The sequence below is a fragment of the Nicotiana sylvestris genome, chromosome 1 (genome assembly GCF_000393655.2).
Source record: "Nicotiana sylvestris chromosome 1, ASM39365v2, whole genome shotgun sequence".
In the NCBI taxonomy this organism is placed as follows: Eukaryota; Viridiplantae; Streptophyta; class Magnoliopsida; order Solanales; family Solanaceae; genus Nicotiana; species Nicotiana sylvestris.
Genome location: NC_091057.1, coordinates 152,544,742 through 152,556,780, shown reverse-complemented (window position 1 = coordinate 152,556,780; position 12,039 = coordinate 152,544,742). Strand labels below are relative to the sequence as shown.

The 12,039-nt window shown below is 34.1% G+C and overlaps 1 protein-coding gene across 2 annotated transcripts; it reads left to right on the top strand.

Moving 5' to 3' along the window:
- Nucleotides 1-5,426: 5,426 nt before the first annotated feature.
- On the top strand, nucleotides 5,427-10,506 carry LOC138887770 (eukaryotic translation initiation factor 3 subunit B). Of its 2 annotated transcripts, XM_070169558.1 has the most exons (12): nucleotides 5,461-5,523; nucleotides 5,829-5,979; nucleotides 6,855-7,092; nucleotides 7,218-7,364; nucleotides 7,466-7,594; nucleotides 7,787-7,915; nucleotides 7,988-8,071; nucleotides 8,148-8,272; nucleotides 8,449-8,641; nucleotides 8,731-9,263; nucleotides 9,350-9,458; nucleotides 9,928-10,506. In XM_070169558.1, the coding sequence occupies exons 2-12, from the start codon at nucleotides 5,843-5,845 to the stop codon at nucleotides 10,270-10,272; spliced, it is 2,169 nt and encodes a 722-aa protein (XP_070025659.1). In that variant the 5' UTR covers nucleotides 5,461-5,523; nucleotides 5,829-5,842; the 3' UTR covers nucleotides 10,273-10,506. The 2 variants fall into 2 exon arrangements, with proteins under 2 accessions (XP_070025655.1, XP_070025659.1); XM_070169554.1 differs by having other exon boundaries at nucleotides 5,427-5,979.
- The last annotated feature ends 1,533 nt before the right edge of the window (nucleotides 10,507-12,039 follow it).

The following is a 12,039-nucleotide window of genomic DNA, read 5'->3' as shown; positions in this document are numbered from 1 at the left end:
AGACTTTGTATTTAGTGACTCTTAAACAGTCTGTGATAATGTGACACCAGATTTTGGGGTATTGAGTTTTGAAGTTGTAATAGATGCAGTTTGATTATAATTGTTGACTTCCGCTTTAGTTCTTAAAGTTTCGCTTTTATTATATTGTCGTTCCATGGTTGTTAAAAAGAAGTAATATGAAAAAGGTTAGCAGTTAGTTAAAGTTTGGCTTGCCTAGCTCTCATTAGTATGCGCCATCACGACTCCCGATAGTGAAAAATCCGGATCGTGACAATTTCGATGCCTAATCCTTCATAAATCTGAGATAGTAGGATACATAAAATATGTTTCCAGGGTCCATAATGTGCCCAAAATTCAGCTTCTATAAAATATGAGGAAATATATCATGCAGATAACCATCATGATAAAAACACACACAAAAAAAGTAAAAAATAAATAAAAAAATATCTTCTGTTTAAATTCCCATATGGTAAAAAAAAAATCATCTTTAAGATTCCTCTTTATGCGTAAATATGATTCAAACTTAGAATGCATACTATGCTAAAGGTAAATTAATACTACTAAATAAGTATTAAGTAAATTCATCATAATAAACCCAAAAGAATCATCTATTCAAGTTTTTGTTTGAATTTACATACAAGTTAAATATTCATAACATGCCACAGAAAAATTATAACAAACGGATATCAAAATTGGCACATATACTAGTTCATCTTTTTGCATCAAATATTAACCATTTCTCCTCCCAAATGGACCTTTGATTTTTTTCTGCATTGCATTATTTATGTGGATTATTTATGGAGAAGTTCTAATTGGCCATGACTTTCTATCTGGTGGTTATCATATTTGCGCCCGTCAATATTTGTTCCTTCAGCTTGAGAAGCACAAACTCTCAGCATTGAAAGCAATATATTTTTTTAATATCACATATGACTAATAAACATTATTGATAGAAAATGATGTCGATATTTAACAACAATCAGGAGCACAAAATCTAATGATGTTCAGATATTCAGTTCTTATAAATATTTGCCGAAAATGATAAGCTAGAGGATCTACCATTGTTTTACATACTCTCCTTGGCAACTTTTTGGCTCCATTTTCTTCCCAAAATATATTGAAAAAATGAGACTTTAATAATGGAGAGGAGTCCTCTCTATAGTTATTTCTTTTAACAAATGCATATTCAAAGAAGTAAATAAATAATTATAGAAGGAAAAAAGTTGAATAGTTATAACTTTAGAGACATTAGGGCTTCTAAAACTCAGGTAAACCATGATTTAAGTGAAAATGGAAAATATAAAATAAAGAAAAGCTAAATACCTTTGATGACCTAATTTGCATATGCTTCGCATTGTTGGAGGCAACAAAGTAAAGGGGCTTATATGAGCCAAAAAAGCAAGGTCGTTACTATTTATTGTGACTCTTCACTATTCTTTTATCCCTCTTCATTATCACTAATACTAAGGGTGTCAATGGTTCGATTCAACCGGTTATTTTATAAAAATCAGTATCATATCAATTTTTCGGTTATTCTATTATATATTACCAAAATTAGACTTTTCGAAACCATCCCAATCATATTGGTTTATTTTCGGTATCGGTACACTTTGGTTAATTTTCGGTATTTTTAAAAATATTATGTAAAATTCACCAGTAGAAATAGAATGCAATAACATATGTTCTTTTATAGGACATAACAAAACTCTCTAGAAATTTTTACTCTTTAAAGGGTGATGAATTAAAAAATAAATAAAAGACGGCTAGCGTATAGATTCATCAATTATTCTATAACAGCGTAAAAGAAACCAAGCAAAGGCAAAGAAAATATAAATCACACGAGTGAAAAGATATTAACAAAGTTAGGACTCAAGAATAAAGTTTATAGAAGATTACATATTCAAAAAGCTAAATCTGAATTATATGAAAGGAAGCATATTCATTACATTATAGTTTGCTACTCATAATCGCTAGAATATTTTATGTCTTGCTAAGATACGTGAAATAAGTTAGTTTAAGTAGAAGTAACATAATAGGTTTTAGGAATTAATATTTTGAGTTTAATTACTTGTTGGTTTGTAACAGTTTTCATAATTCCAAGGCCCAAAGAAAAGTTTAATGCATTATTATTTTTAAACTTACTATATAAATATATTTTTCACATGTAAAATTTATTCTGTACGGTTAGGTATTTTTTTGGTTTATTTTTATAAAATAAAAAACCTACCCTAATTATCGGTGTCGTTATAGATTTATATAAAAACCGAAACCTAAAAATCGATTTGGTACGGTTCAGTTCGGTTGGTTTTCGAATATCCATTGATATCCCTAACTAATACAACTCTTCATTGCTTTCTTTATTAGCATAATTAGTAAATAAATAAGAAGGAACGGGCGAGGCAACTGATGGGATGATGTAGCCCGTCATAATTACATCTCATATTGTGAATTGCCACATGACAGCTTGTACAAACAATATGCACTTCAATTACAATCAGTGTTTTAAAAGGCGTTCCTGAGGCGAGCCCCGGGGCGAGGCGTACCAAAAACGCCCCGGGGCGATGGTGAGGGCGAAAGTCCGGTAAGGCGTACGCCCAGAAGTTCAAGGCGTACGCCCGGGCGAGTTTTTTGGTTGAGGCGAGTTTTTCGGTTGAGGCGTAAGCTCAAGAGACATCTTTTTAAAAAGGAATTAAAAACATTAAACTTAAAATTAAACTTTTTAACATTACTAAAAGCCCTAAATTAGAAGTCTTTCCTAATTCTTTCCGCTAGTCTGCCTCTACCAAGAGCAATGATTTATCACTTTTTTTTGCAACAAAAAATTTCATTCTTCTCCGTAAGTCAAATTCAACAGGTTTGTTCCTTCCTCCATGTAAAAACTTGATTATTTTGAACTCATTATTTTTTTTTTCTTTTTATATTTCACTGTTAGTTTGTAAATATGTAAGTAATTAGTTTTTTAAGTTCAGTGCTTCTCTTGTTCTCTTTCAAAATATAATATGGGATTATATGTATGCGTGCTTTTATATGTATTGATTAGATTTATATATATAATTTCACTTATTTATTTGGGATTTTAATTTCATTCGGTAATATGGGATTTCACTTATATATAATTATTTGGGATTTATATGTAATTTCACTTTTATAATTTCACTTTATTTGGGACTTCTATATAACTTCATTTGATAATATATATATATATATATATATTATATCACTTATTTATAGTTTTTTTAAATTTTTTATGTAATTTTACCTTTTTAATAATATTTTATATAATTATATTATTTTATAAAATATTAAAATTAAGTACTCATGGGGATTACGCCCCGCTGAGACACAGTGGAGGACCCAAAATTTTGTACAAGCGGATTCAGTATGGAATCACGATAGTCAATTGTATAAGTGCACCAATAAACACCATTTGCGCAATGCTCTTTTTTCCCATGACATGACTTCAAAATGAAGTCGTATACTCCTCAGTTCCACTTTATGTGAACCTATTTCCTTTTTGGTCCGTTTAAAAAAGAATGACCCCTTTCTAAATTTGAAAATAATTTAGCTTAAACTTATAATTCTACCTTTAATAAGAAGCTTTTATAACCACAGAAATACTCCAAAAGTCTTCATTTTTTCTTAAACTCCGTGCCCAGTCAAACATGTTCACATAAATTGGAATGGAGGGAGTATTGTTTTTTTTGAAAGTTCGGGAAATTTTTTTTTTTTAAAAAAGAAGTTTGTTTGATTTAAATGTTTGAAATTTATCTATATAAATTAACAAATTTATCTTAGAAAGTTTAGCAATTTTAACCAAAAAGTATTTAACCAACTTAAACATCGTATTATAACTCTAAGAAATATAACGTACAAAGTTACAAACAAAACACGGCAAACAAGTTTTTCAAACTAAACTAATAATCCAAAATTATTAAAGAAAAAGATATTGTACGCCAAAATAAAATTTTGAATATAACACAAATTAACAATTTTAATATAATCTAAACTAAATTAAATTAAAAGATTACAAGTAATTTCAATAAAGCACTCCCATTCTTTTAGCAATACTTATGAGAAAGAGAACCAAAATTCACTTTGTGGAAAGCTTCAAGTTTTTTTGAACTAAAATGAAGTTTAATAAGAATAGCAAGGAATCATAAGAAGTAGAAAAATAAGGACAAGAAAAGGAACAATAAAGTAACAATAAGCAAAATAATATACTCCTACAATTATATTATAATAGAAGTGATGAAGTGGACAATGAATTCAAATGTGTGTTAAAAAATATACGTTTAGGAGCAAAGCTAAAGAGAAATGATGCTTAAATACAACGTTTTAGTGGGGGTTCGAACTGGCAACTCTAGACTTACTTTGAACCCGCTTGACCGTTGCTGTGCAACTTCTGTTGTGCCAAGTGGGTTCAAGTCTTAGTATTTATCCCTTTTATGTATTTTTTTTTGCTGAAATTCACAAGTAAAAATAATGAATTTTTCTGATGAAGCGGGTTTAATTGAACCCCTTCGTACAAGGTGTGCCCGCCCCTGCTGAGACAAATACAAAACGCCTCGCCTTTTAAAACACCGATTACAATTTAATTAATTAATTTTTGTCTTTTTATATTCCATAATTGAATTCTCTTCATAAGAAAATAATAATTACACTTTTTTGTATATTCCATAACTAAAATCTCCCCATCCATAAGCCTCATCAGTTTTGTTATTAGTTTTAGGTAGTAAATGATTTTTTTGTATTAAAATTAGAAAAAAATCTCAAAAAACCAGAAAATAAATAAATATGAAAGTGGCCATATAGGGATGGCACATAAGCTTGCTAATTCCCAGCTTTATATATTTATATATATAGATAGATTATTGGATAAGCAATTATTTTGATTAATTCTTCAAAAAAGATCCAATGGGAGATCCGCCCTAGCCGACCCAATTACCCGGAATTAAAAAAAATAAAAGAACAACATAACCCCAATAAGAGTAGGGGTGTACAAGCCAAACCGTCAAGCCAAACCGAACCGACGAACCAAGTCAAACCGAAGAAAAAACCGACTTGTGGTTTGGTTGGGTTGGTTTGGTGTTGGAAAATAAAAAACCGATCACTTTTGGTTGGGTTGGTTTGGTGTTGGAAAATAAAAAACCGATCACTTTTGATTTGGTATTAATAAAAATTAAGTCAAACCGAATCTAAACCAAACCGACATTATATATATATAAATCAAATTTGTAAGTATTTTCTAAATTATTTTATAGTTTTTAATGTCTTGAGATATTATTTCTATGTGGGCTTGTAAATTTACTATCCACTTAATAGATTCTATATTCTAATTTCTAACTACACAACCTAAATTTGAAGCCCAAACTAAAACCCAATAAGAAAAGATAATAAAATAGGAAATGTCTTCAATCTTTAGTCTTCACTCTCCCGTATCTTTCCATGTACCAACTCCAAAATCAAAAAAACCCCAATAGTGAAAACCCTTCCATCCACTTAGGGGTGTACGCCAGCCGCCAGGTTCCTTCTTTGCAATTCCGAGCCACTGTTCAAGTTTATAATCACTGCTTAATGTTAAAGGTTCTCTTGTCAAGCATAATATAACTAAAAAGGAAAACCGAAAACCGAAGAAACCGACAAAAACCGAAACCGAAAAAACTGAGTTTATGTTGGTTTGATTTGATTATCAATTTAGTAAACCGACATAATTAATTTGATTTTGGTTTAATAAAAAACCGAACCAGTACACCCCTAAATAAGAGCTACAGAAAAACCCGCATGCGTGCACATTGCCTCTATCGCTAAGCTCACACTTCTGCTTTCAGCTTCAAAGGTGGCTATGAGAGTTCCAATCATGGCGGACGTTACGTCTATGGGAGAAATCACAGCCATAGCCGCTAGGATTGGTGTGGAACTTTCCCAAATCGATCTTGACTCCATTCATCTTCCTCCTGGGGAAGATTGTGGCATACCCAGGTCTTAAATCTTGACTTTCCCTTCTTATTTTTTTTGTGTTTCTGCATTTTTATGATTTATATATGCGCTTTTTATGTGGTGATGCTTATGGGTTTCCTTTCTTTGCTGTAAAGTCTGGGTCTTTTTATTTTTTTCTGAGTTTGAGTTTATTGTTTTGATTCATATGCTTTGAAGATTAGAAATTTCTAGTGTTTTGTTGGGTTTTTGAGTTTGTTGGTTTTATTTTATGTTTATATTCAGTTCAATATGTTAAATTTTATATGGACGTATATGTCTGGGATTCTTTTCTATGATGTGAAGTTTGGATTTTGTCAATGTTCTTCAATTGAGTGTGCAAGGCCTGTTAATATGTTGTGAAGATTAGACTTTTAGTGTTTTCTTGGGTTTTGCGTACTCATTACCCCCCCCCCCCGAGACCTCACTTGTGCAATTTCATTGGGTTGTTGTTGTTGTTGGATTTTGAATATGTTGAGTTTTGCATTTGCGAGTCTTGAATATGTTGAGTTATAGATCCATTACCATTTAAAAAATCTTGATTTATATATGGATTTTTATGTGTTTTTGCATTCTCCTTGAGTTCTGTTCATATGTTGATAAGATATTTTTAGCGTCTCTATTGGGGATTTGATATCTCCATTTGTATTTTCAGACACTGGTAATACCTTAATTTATATATGAATTTTTATGTGTTTCTGCTTGGTTTCGTTTCTTTTGTTTGACGTTTAGGTTCTTTTGGTTTGTAATTGTGGGTTTGGTTCATACCGATAAAGAAAGGGTTTGTAGAGTTTAAATTCTCTTTGGTTCATATACCATGAAAATGGGTTTTGTAGTTTTTCCTTTGGTTTTGAATTTGTATGTTATTTGGATATTATCAGTGATGATGATGACTTAATGGAGGAGGACCCCTTGGAGTTTGATGCTGGTTTTGGGAACATACTGGTGGTGGACAATCTTCCTGTGGTGCCTAAAGAGAAATTTGAGAAGTTGGAAGGAGTAGTTCGGAAAATTTACAGCCAACTTGGTGTTATTAAGGAGGATGGTCTCTGGATGCCTGTTGATCCTGAGACTCAGAAAACCCTTGGGTACTGCTTCATCGAGTATAATACTCCTCAGGTACTCCAATTTTTTTCTCCTTAGCAGCTACAATGTATCTCATTTCTTTAGACAATGTGTGAGACTTGTAACTGAATTGTGGAAGATGTTAACCAGTGTCATGTTGCTATGTTTTTCTGCTTTAGGAAGCTGAGCTGAGTAAGGAGAAGACACATGGATACAAGTTAGATAGGTCGCATATATTTGCTGTTAACATGTTTGATGACATTGAGAAATTCCTGAAAGTTCCCGATGAGTGGGCTCCACCAGAGATCAAGCCTTATGTTCCCGGGGTTAGGCTCTTCATCAGCTGTTTTTTTCTCCGGCGAGCACTGTGTCTTAAATATTAGCTTTTCATTCATCTGCTAACATTGAGATGTTTGTATCCTGGCAGGAGAATCTGCAACAGTGGCTTACTGATGAGAAAGCTCGAGACCAGTTTGTAATTCGGGCTGGCAATGACACAGAGGTCCTCTGGAATGATGCAAGACAGTTGAAGCCTGAGCTTGTTTACAAACGTTCTGTAAGTGAACTTATTTCCTCTTTGTGCTCATTTAGCTATCCATTCATGGGGTTTTTTGGTACTGTTTAGTGTCTCATATTTTCAGAATTCGAAATGGGTCTTGCACAGAAACTGTTTCTTTAAAAGATATTTTTTTCTTTTATGAAGATGGGTAATTACGAAACTTTTGCTAACGATGTCCTTTGAGTGCAGTTCTGGACTGAGAGTTTTGTTCAATGGTCCCCTCTGGGAACGTATTTGGCAACAGTTCACAGACAAGGTGCTGCAATTTGGGGTGGTGCCACCACTTTCAACCGTCTGATGCGCTATGCACATCCACAGGTTAGTTTCTGTTTATTTTCTAATGAACCTTTGCAGGTTTTTGTGACTTACCTCTGCTGGCTTTAAATTCAGGTAAAGCTGATTGATTTCTCCCCTGGTGAGAGATATCTGGTGACATACAGCAGCCACGAACCAAGTAACCCCCGTGACACTCATGTAAGTCTGAGCTTTATTGTGTTTGTGTATCTGATTGTGGCCATACTGGATTGTCTCTAATATAGTTTTCTTTCAGAGGGTTGTGCTAAATATTTTTGATGTGAGAACTGGGAAAGTGATGAGAGATTTCAAGGGAAGTGCCGATGAATTTGCAGTTGGAGGAACTGGAGGTGTTACTGGTGTGTCGTGGCCAGTTTTTAGGTGAGATTTGATCCTATTGTAAGAGATGCTTTCTATCCTTCTCTGCTACCTGTTGTTAAAGTTATACCTAACATTTGCAAACTCTTGCATGCTTGAGTGCATACACGATTCGTCAGAAATATAATGAAAAGTGGGGCTGGAATACTTTCTTAACTTTCTTTTTGAGATGATTTCAGGTGGAGTGGTGGTAAAGAAGACAAGTACTTTGCAAGAATAGGAAAGAATGTCATCTCTGTTTATGAAACAGAGACTTTCTCTCTTATTGACAAGAAATCTATCAAGGTTGAAAATGTTATGGATTTTAGCTGGTCGCCAGCAGATCCAATTCTTGCACTTTTTGTTCCTGAATGCGGAAATCAACCTGCCAGGGTTTGTGCTAAAACTTTTATGCAAGTCATCACTAATTTGGAGGAACTACTTGTATTTGCATTTGAATTAAACCTGTATTAAATTGACAGGTCAGTCTTGTGCAAATCCCAAGCAAAGAGGAGTTGAGGCAGAAGAATCTCTTCAGTGTTAGTGATTGCAAAATGTATTGGCAAAGCAATGGAGACTACCTTGCTGTCAAAGTTGACCGGTACACGAAGACTAAGAAAAGCACTTACACTGGTTTTGAGCTGTTCAGAATCAAAGAACGGGACATTCCGATTGAGGTTTTGGAGCTTGACAACAAGAACGACAAAATCATTGCATTTGCCTGGGAGCCAAAGGGTCACAGATTTGCTGTTATCCATGGCGACAACCCTAGGCCAGACATCAGTTTCTACTCCGTGCGGTCTGGCACTAACACGGGCCGTGTTTCAAAGCTGACAACTCTTAAGGGAAAGCAGGCTAATGCTCTCTACTGGTCACCTGGAGGCCGCTTCCTTATTTTGGCTGGACTGAAAGGTTTCAATGGGCAGTTGGAATTCTTTGATGTTGATGAGCTTGAAACCATGGCATCTGCTGAGCATTTTATGGCCACAGATGTTGAATGGGATCCTACTGGAAGGTATTGAATTTGCTCTTTCATTAGTTTTGCCCTGAAACACCTTCCTATTTTGGTTCTTATACTTTTGCTTTATTGGGCATTTCAAGGTATGTAGCAACATCTGTTACCTCAGTTCATGAGATGGAAAATGGATTCAACATTTGGTCTTTCAATGGAAAGTTGTTGTATAGGATACTTAAGGATCATTTCTTCCAGGTAACAGTCTTTCCATACATTGTTCGCTGTACTTGTTCCTACTTTGGCCTATAAGCGACTTGGTCACACTGCTCGAATTATTCTGCCTCCTAAATTGTTACTATATGTTTGGGATGGTTACTGATCCTTAGCCCCCCCTCTCCCCGCGGATATGCGTTTCTTACATGCTATATTTGATGCTCTAGGGCTGGTTTTGTGTTAGTTGATGTTCTAGGACTTGTGTAATCTCAGTACTAAGGGTTCGCTGCAGCTTTTACTATGCAGTCGCAGAACGGGCAATTACTGATTTTCTGTTATCTTTCGAATGCTGCTAATGTATATTTGACGCAATTTCCCTGTTGTCTCGTATTTGCTATGTGGTTGTATGCTCTGCTTGGCTACGCCTGTTTTTTGGAAGGAACATGCTTATATTCATTACATGACCTACTGGATACTCATCAATATAGCAAATGCTTCTTGTTTGCTGCAGTATTTGTGGCGCCCCAGGCCACCATCTTTCTTGAGCAAGGAGAAAGAGGAAGAGATCGCTAAGAACTTGAAGAGATACAGCAAGAAGTATGAGGCAGAGGATCAGGATGTTTCATTGCAATTGAGTGAGCAAGATCGTGAAAAGCGGAAGAAGTTGAAAGAAGAATGGGAAGCATGGATTAACGAGTGGAAGCGGCTGCACGAAGAGGAGAAAATGGAGAGGGAGAAGTTGCGTGATGGAGAAGCCAGTGACGAAGAGGAGGAATACGAGGCAAAGGAAGTTGAAGTTGAGGAAATAATAAATGTTACTGAGGAGATTATTCCTTTTGAAGAGAGCCAACAGTGAATTCAAGAGTTTGAGAAGCCCTGTCCAACATTTTCTGCGAGAGCCTGCTATAAGGAGAAGCGAACTGAGAGCTTTAGGTAGGATATTTGGTTAAAAACTTTGTTTTCTTTTTGTTTCTTTTTCCAACTCATTTTCTTTTATTTCCTTTGTTGATTATACTATACGAAGTTTTGTCTGTTAACTAGACTAGCCCAAATACAATGGGCAATGAATTTGATTACAGAGACTTGATTATTTTGTTGGGTATCTGCAAATATCTCGTACACAAATAGGTCACTTGTGCAAATATTGGTGAGTTTTGCTCTCGACAAAACTACAACGCGTGCCAACTTAAACAGCTGTATTGCTTATGTCAGAAGCGCAATACAAAACAAGGGTTGCCTGGTAACTTAGTTGTAAAACTACTACGTAGTACTATTACTATATACTATGTTAGCTGCAACTGTAAAATTTAAATCTTACTAAGCTCTTTCTTTTTCTTCATTTTTCCCTCCACGCGAGACCACGACTATCCCATTCAATAGAACATAAATAATTAAAAATAATTATTTAATTATTTCGACCAATTATATGTACACCTATCACACGGCCCTGTGATTGGACGCAATGAAATTTGTACATTTTATAGTATCATTTCCTAGTCCAAGACAGTTACTGTTACTTGGACACCTTTTATTTCCTTTTTATAGTAACTTTTACTAATTCATCAAATTGTTAGCTAAACTTCAGCTATCTCTACGGATGCCATCTGGAGATAAAACTCTAAGTTTGTGCTATAAATAATTACTAGAAGTTATTAAACCAACAACTATTAATTAACATATCAACATAATTGCGTTATTTTGGAACTATAAAAAATAATAATTGTCACGAAAGAACAATTCTAACTAAAGATTGTTCTTTCGTTTTAAGAGAAAAATCTTTAGTTTGACAACTTACAAGGATTAAAAGAATTGTATCTCAGCCCTTACCTCACATGGTTAGTTGAATGGCAAATTAAATAATTAGAAAATAATGCATATTCAATAATTCTCTGCTGATTATAACAAAGTATTTGACAACCTACATGCATGACTCCATCATGTTATTAAAAATGAGATTTCCATTATTGTTAACGAGAATGTTAAAACTCAATAAATCATACTTAATCTTCGCAAAAGGCACAACTGTTGATACATGCATATCAAAATCTTTTAACTAGGTCATCGGAGAAGATTGAAGAAAGAGGGCAAAAATGTTAGGAACTGAGAAAGGGATTTTCCCGCCAAAAGAGAAGGGGGACGGTTTGGAGGGAGTGAAGTTGGAGTTTTTTTTTTAAAAAAATTGTACTATTTTTGTATTAAAGGATATAACGGGGGGAAAAATCAGAAATAGTATTGAAAAATAGTCAAGGTTTCAAAAATAATCAAAATTTAGTCACTTTTTTATGTAAAGATAAAATCTGAACAAAAATACTCTTAAAATCCAAAAAATATCTGGCACAATATGCTGGAGTTCGAATTTTATACATATAAAAACCAACATAATGTGCTGGAATTTCATAATATGTTGTAGTTCCAACATAATATGCTGGAAGTTTATACGCAGGAGCTCCATAATACAACATATTATGCTGGAACTTTTCGTGTTTCAGCATAATAATGATCATTTTTAATGACTTACAAAAGTTGGTTATTTTTCAATTACCAGTTCGAAAACTGGCTCGCCCATGCCATTTTCACGGATATAATAGGTTAGAACTAAGGGTGTTAAACGGGGGGGCCGGGT

Bases quoted from the DNA above. Each gene is read 5' to 3' on its own strand.
- LOC138887770 (XM_070169554.1), top strand. From the start codon at position 5,843: ATGAGAGTTCCAATCATGGCGGACGTTACGTCTATGGGAGAAATCACA. The intron at 7,093-7,217 runs GTACTCCAATTT...TTTCTGCTTTAG, and splicing joins TCGAGTATAATACTCCTCAG to GAAGCTGAGCTGAGTAAGGA. The intron at 9,459-9,927 runs GTAACAGTCTTT...TGTTTGCTGCAG, and splicing joins TTAAGGATCATTTCTTCCAG to TATTTGTGGCGCCCCAGGCC.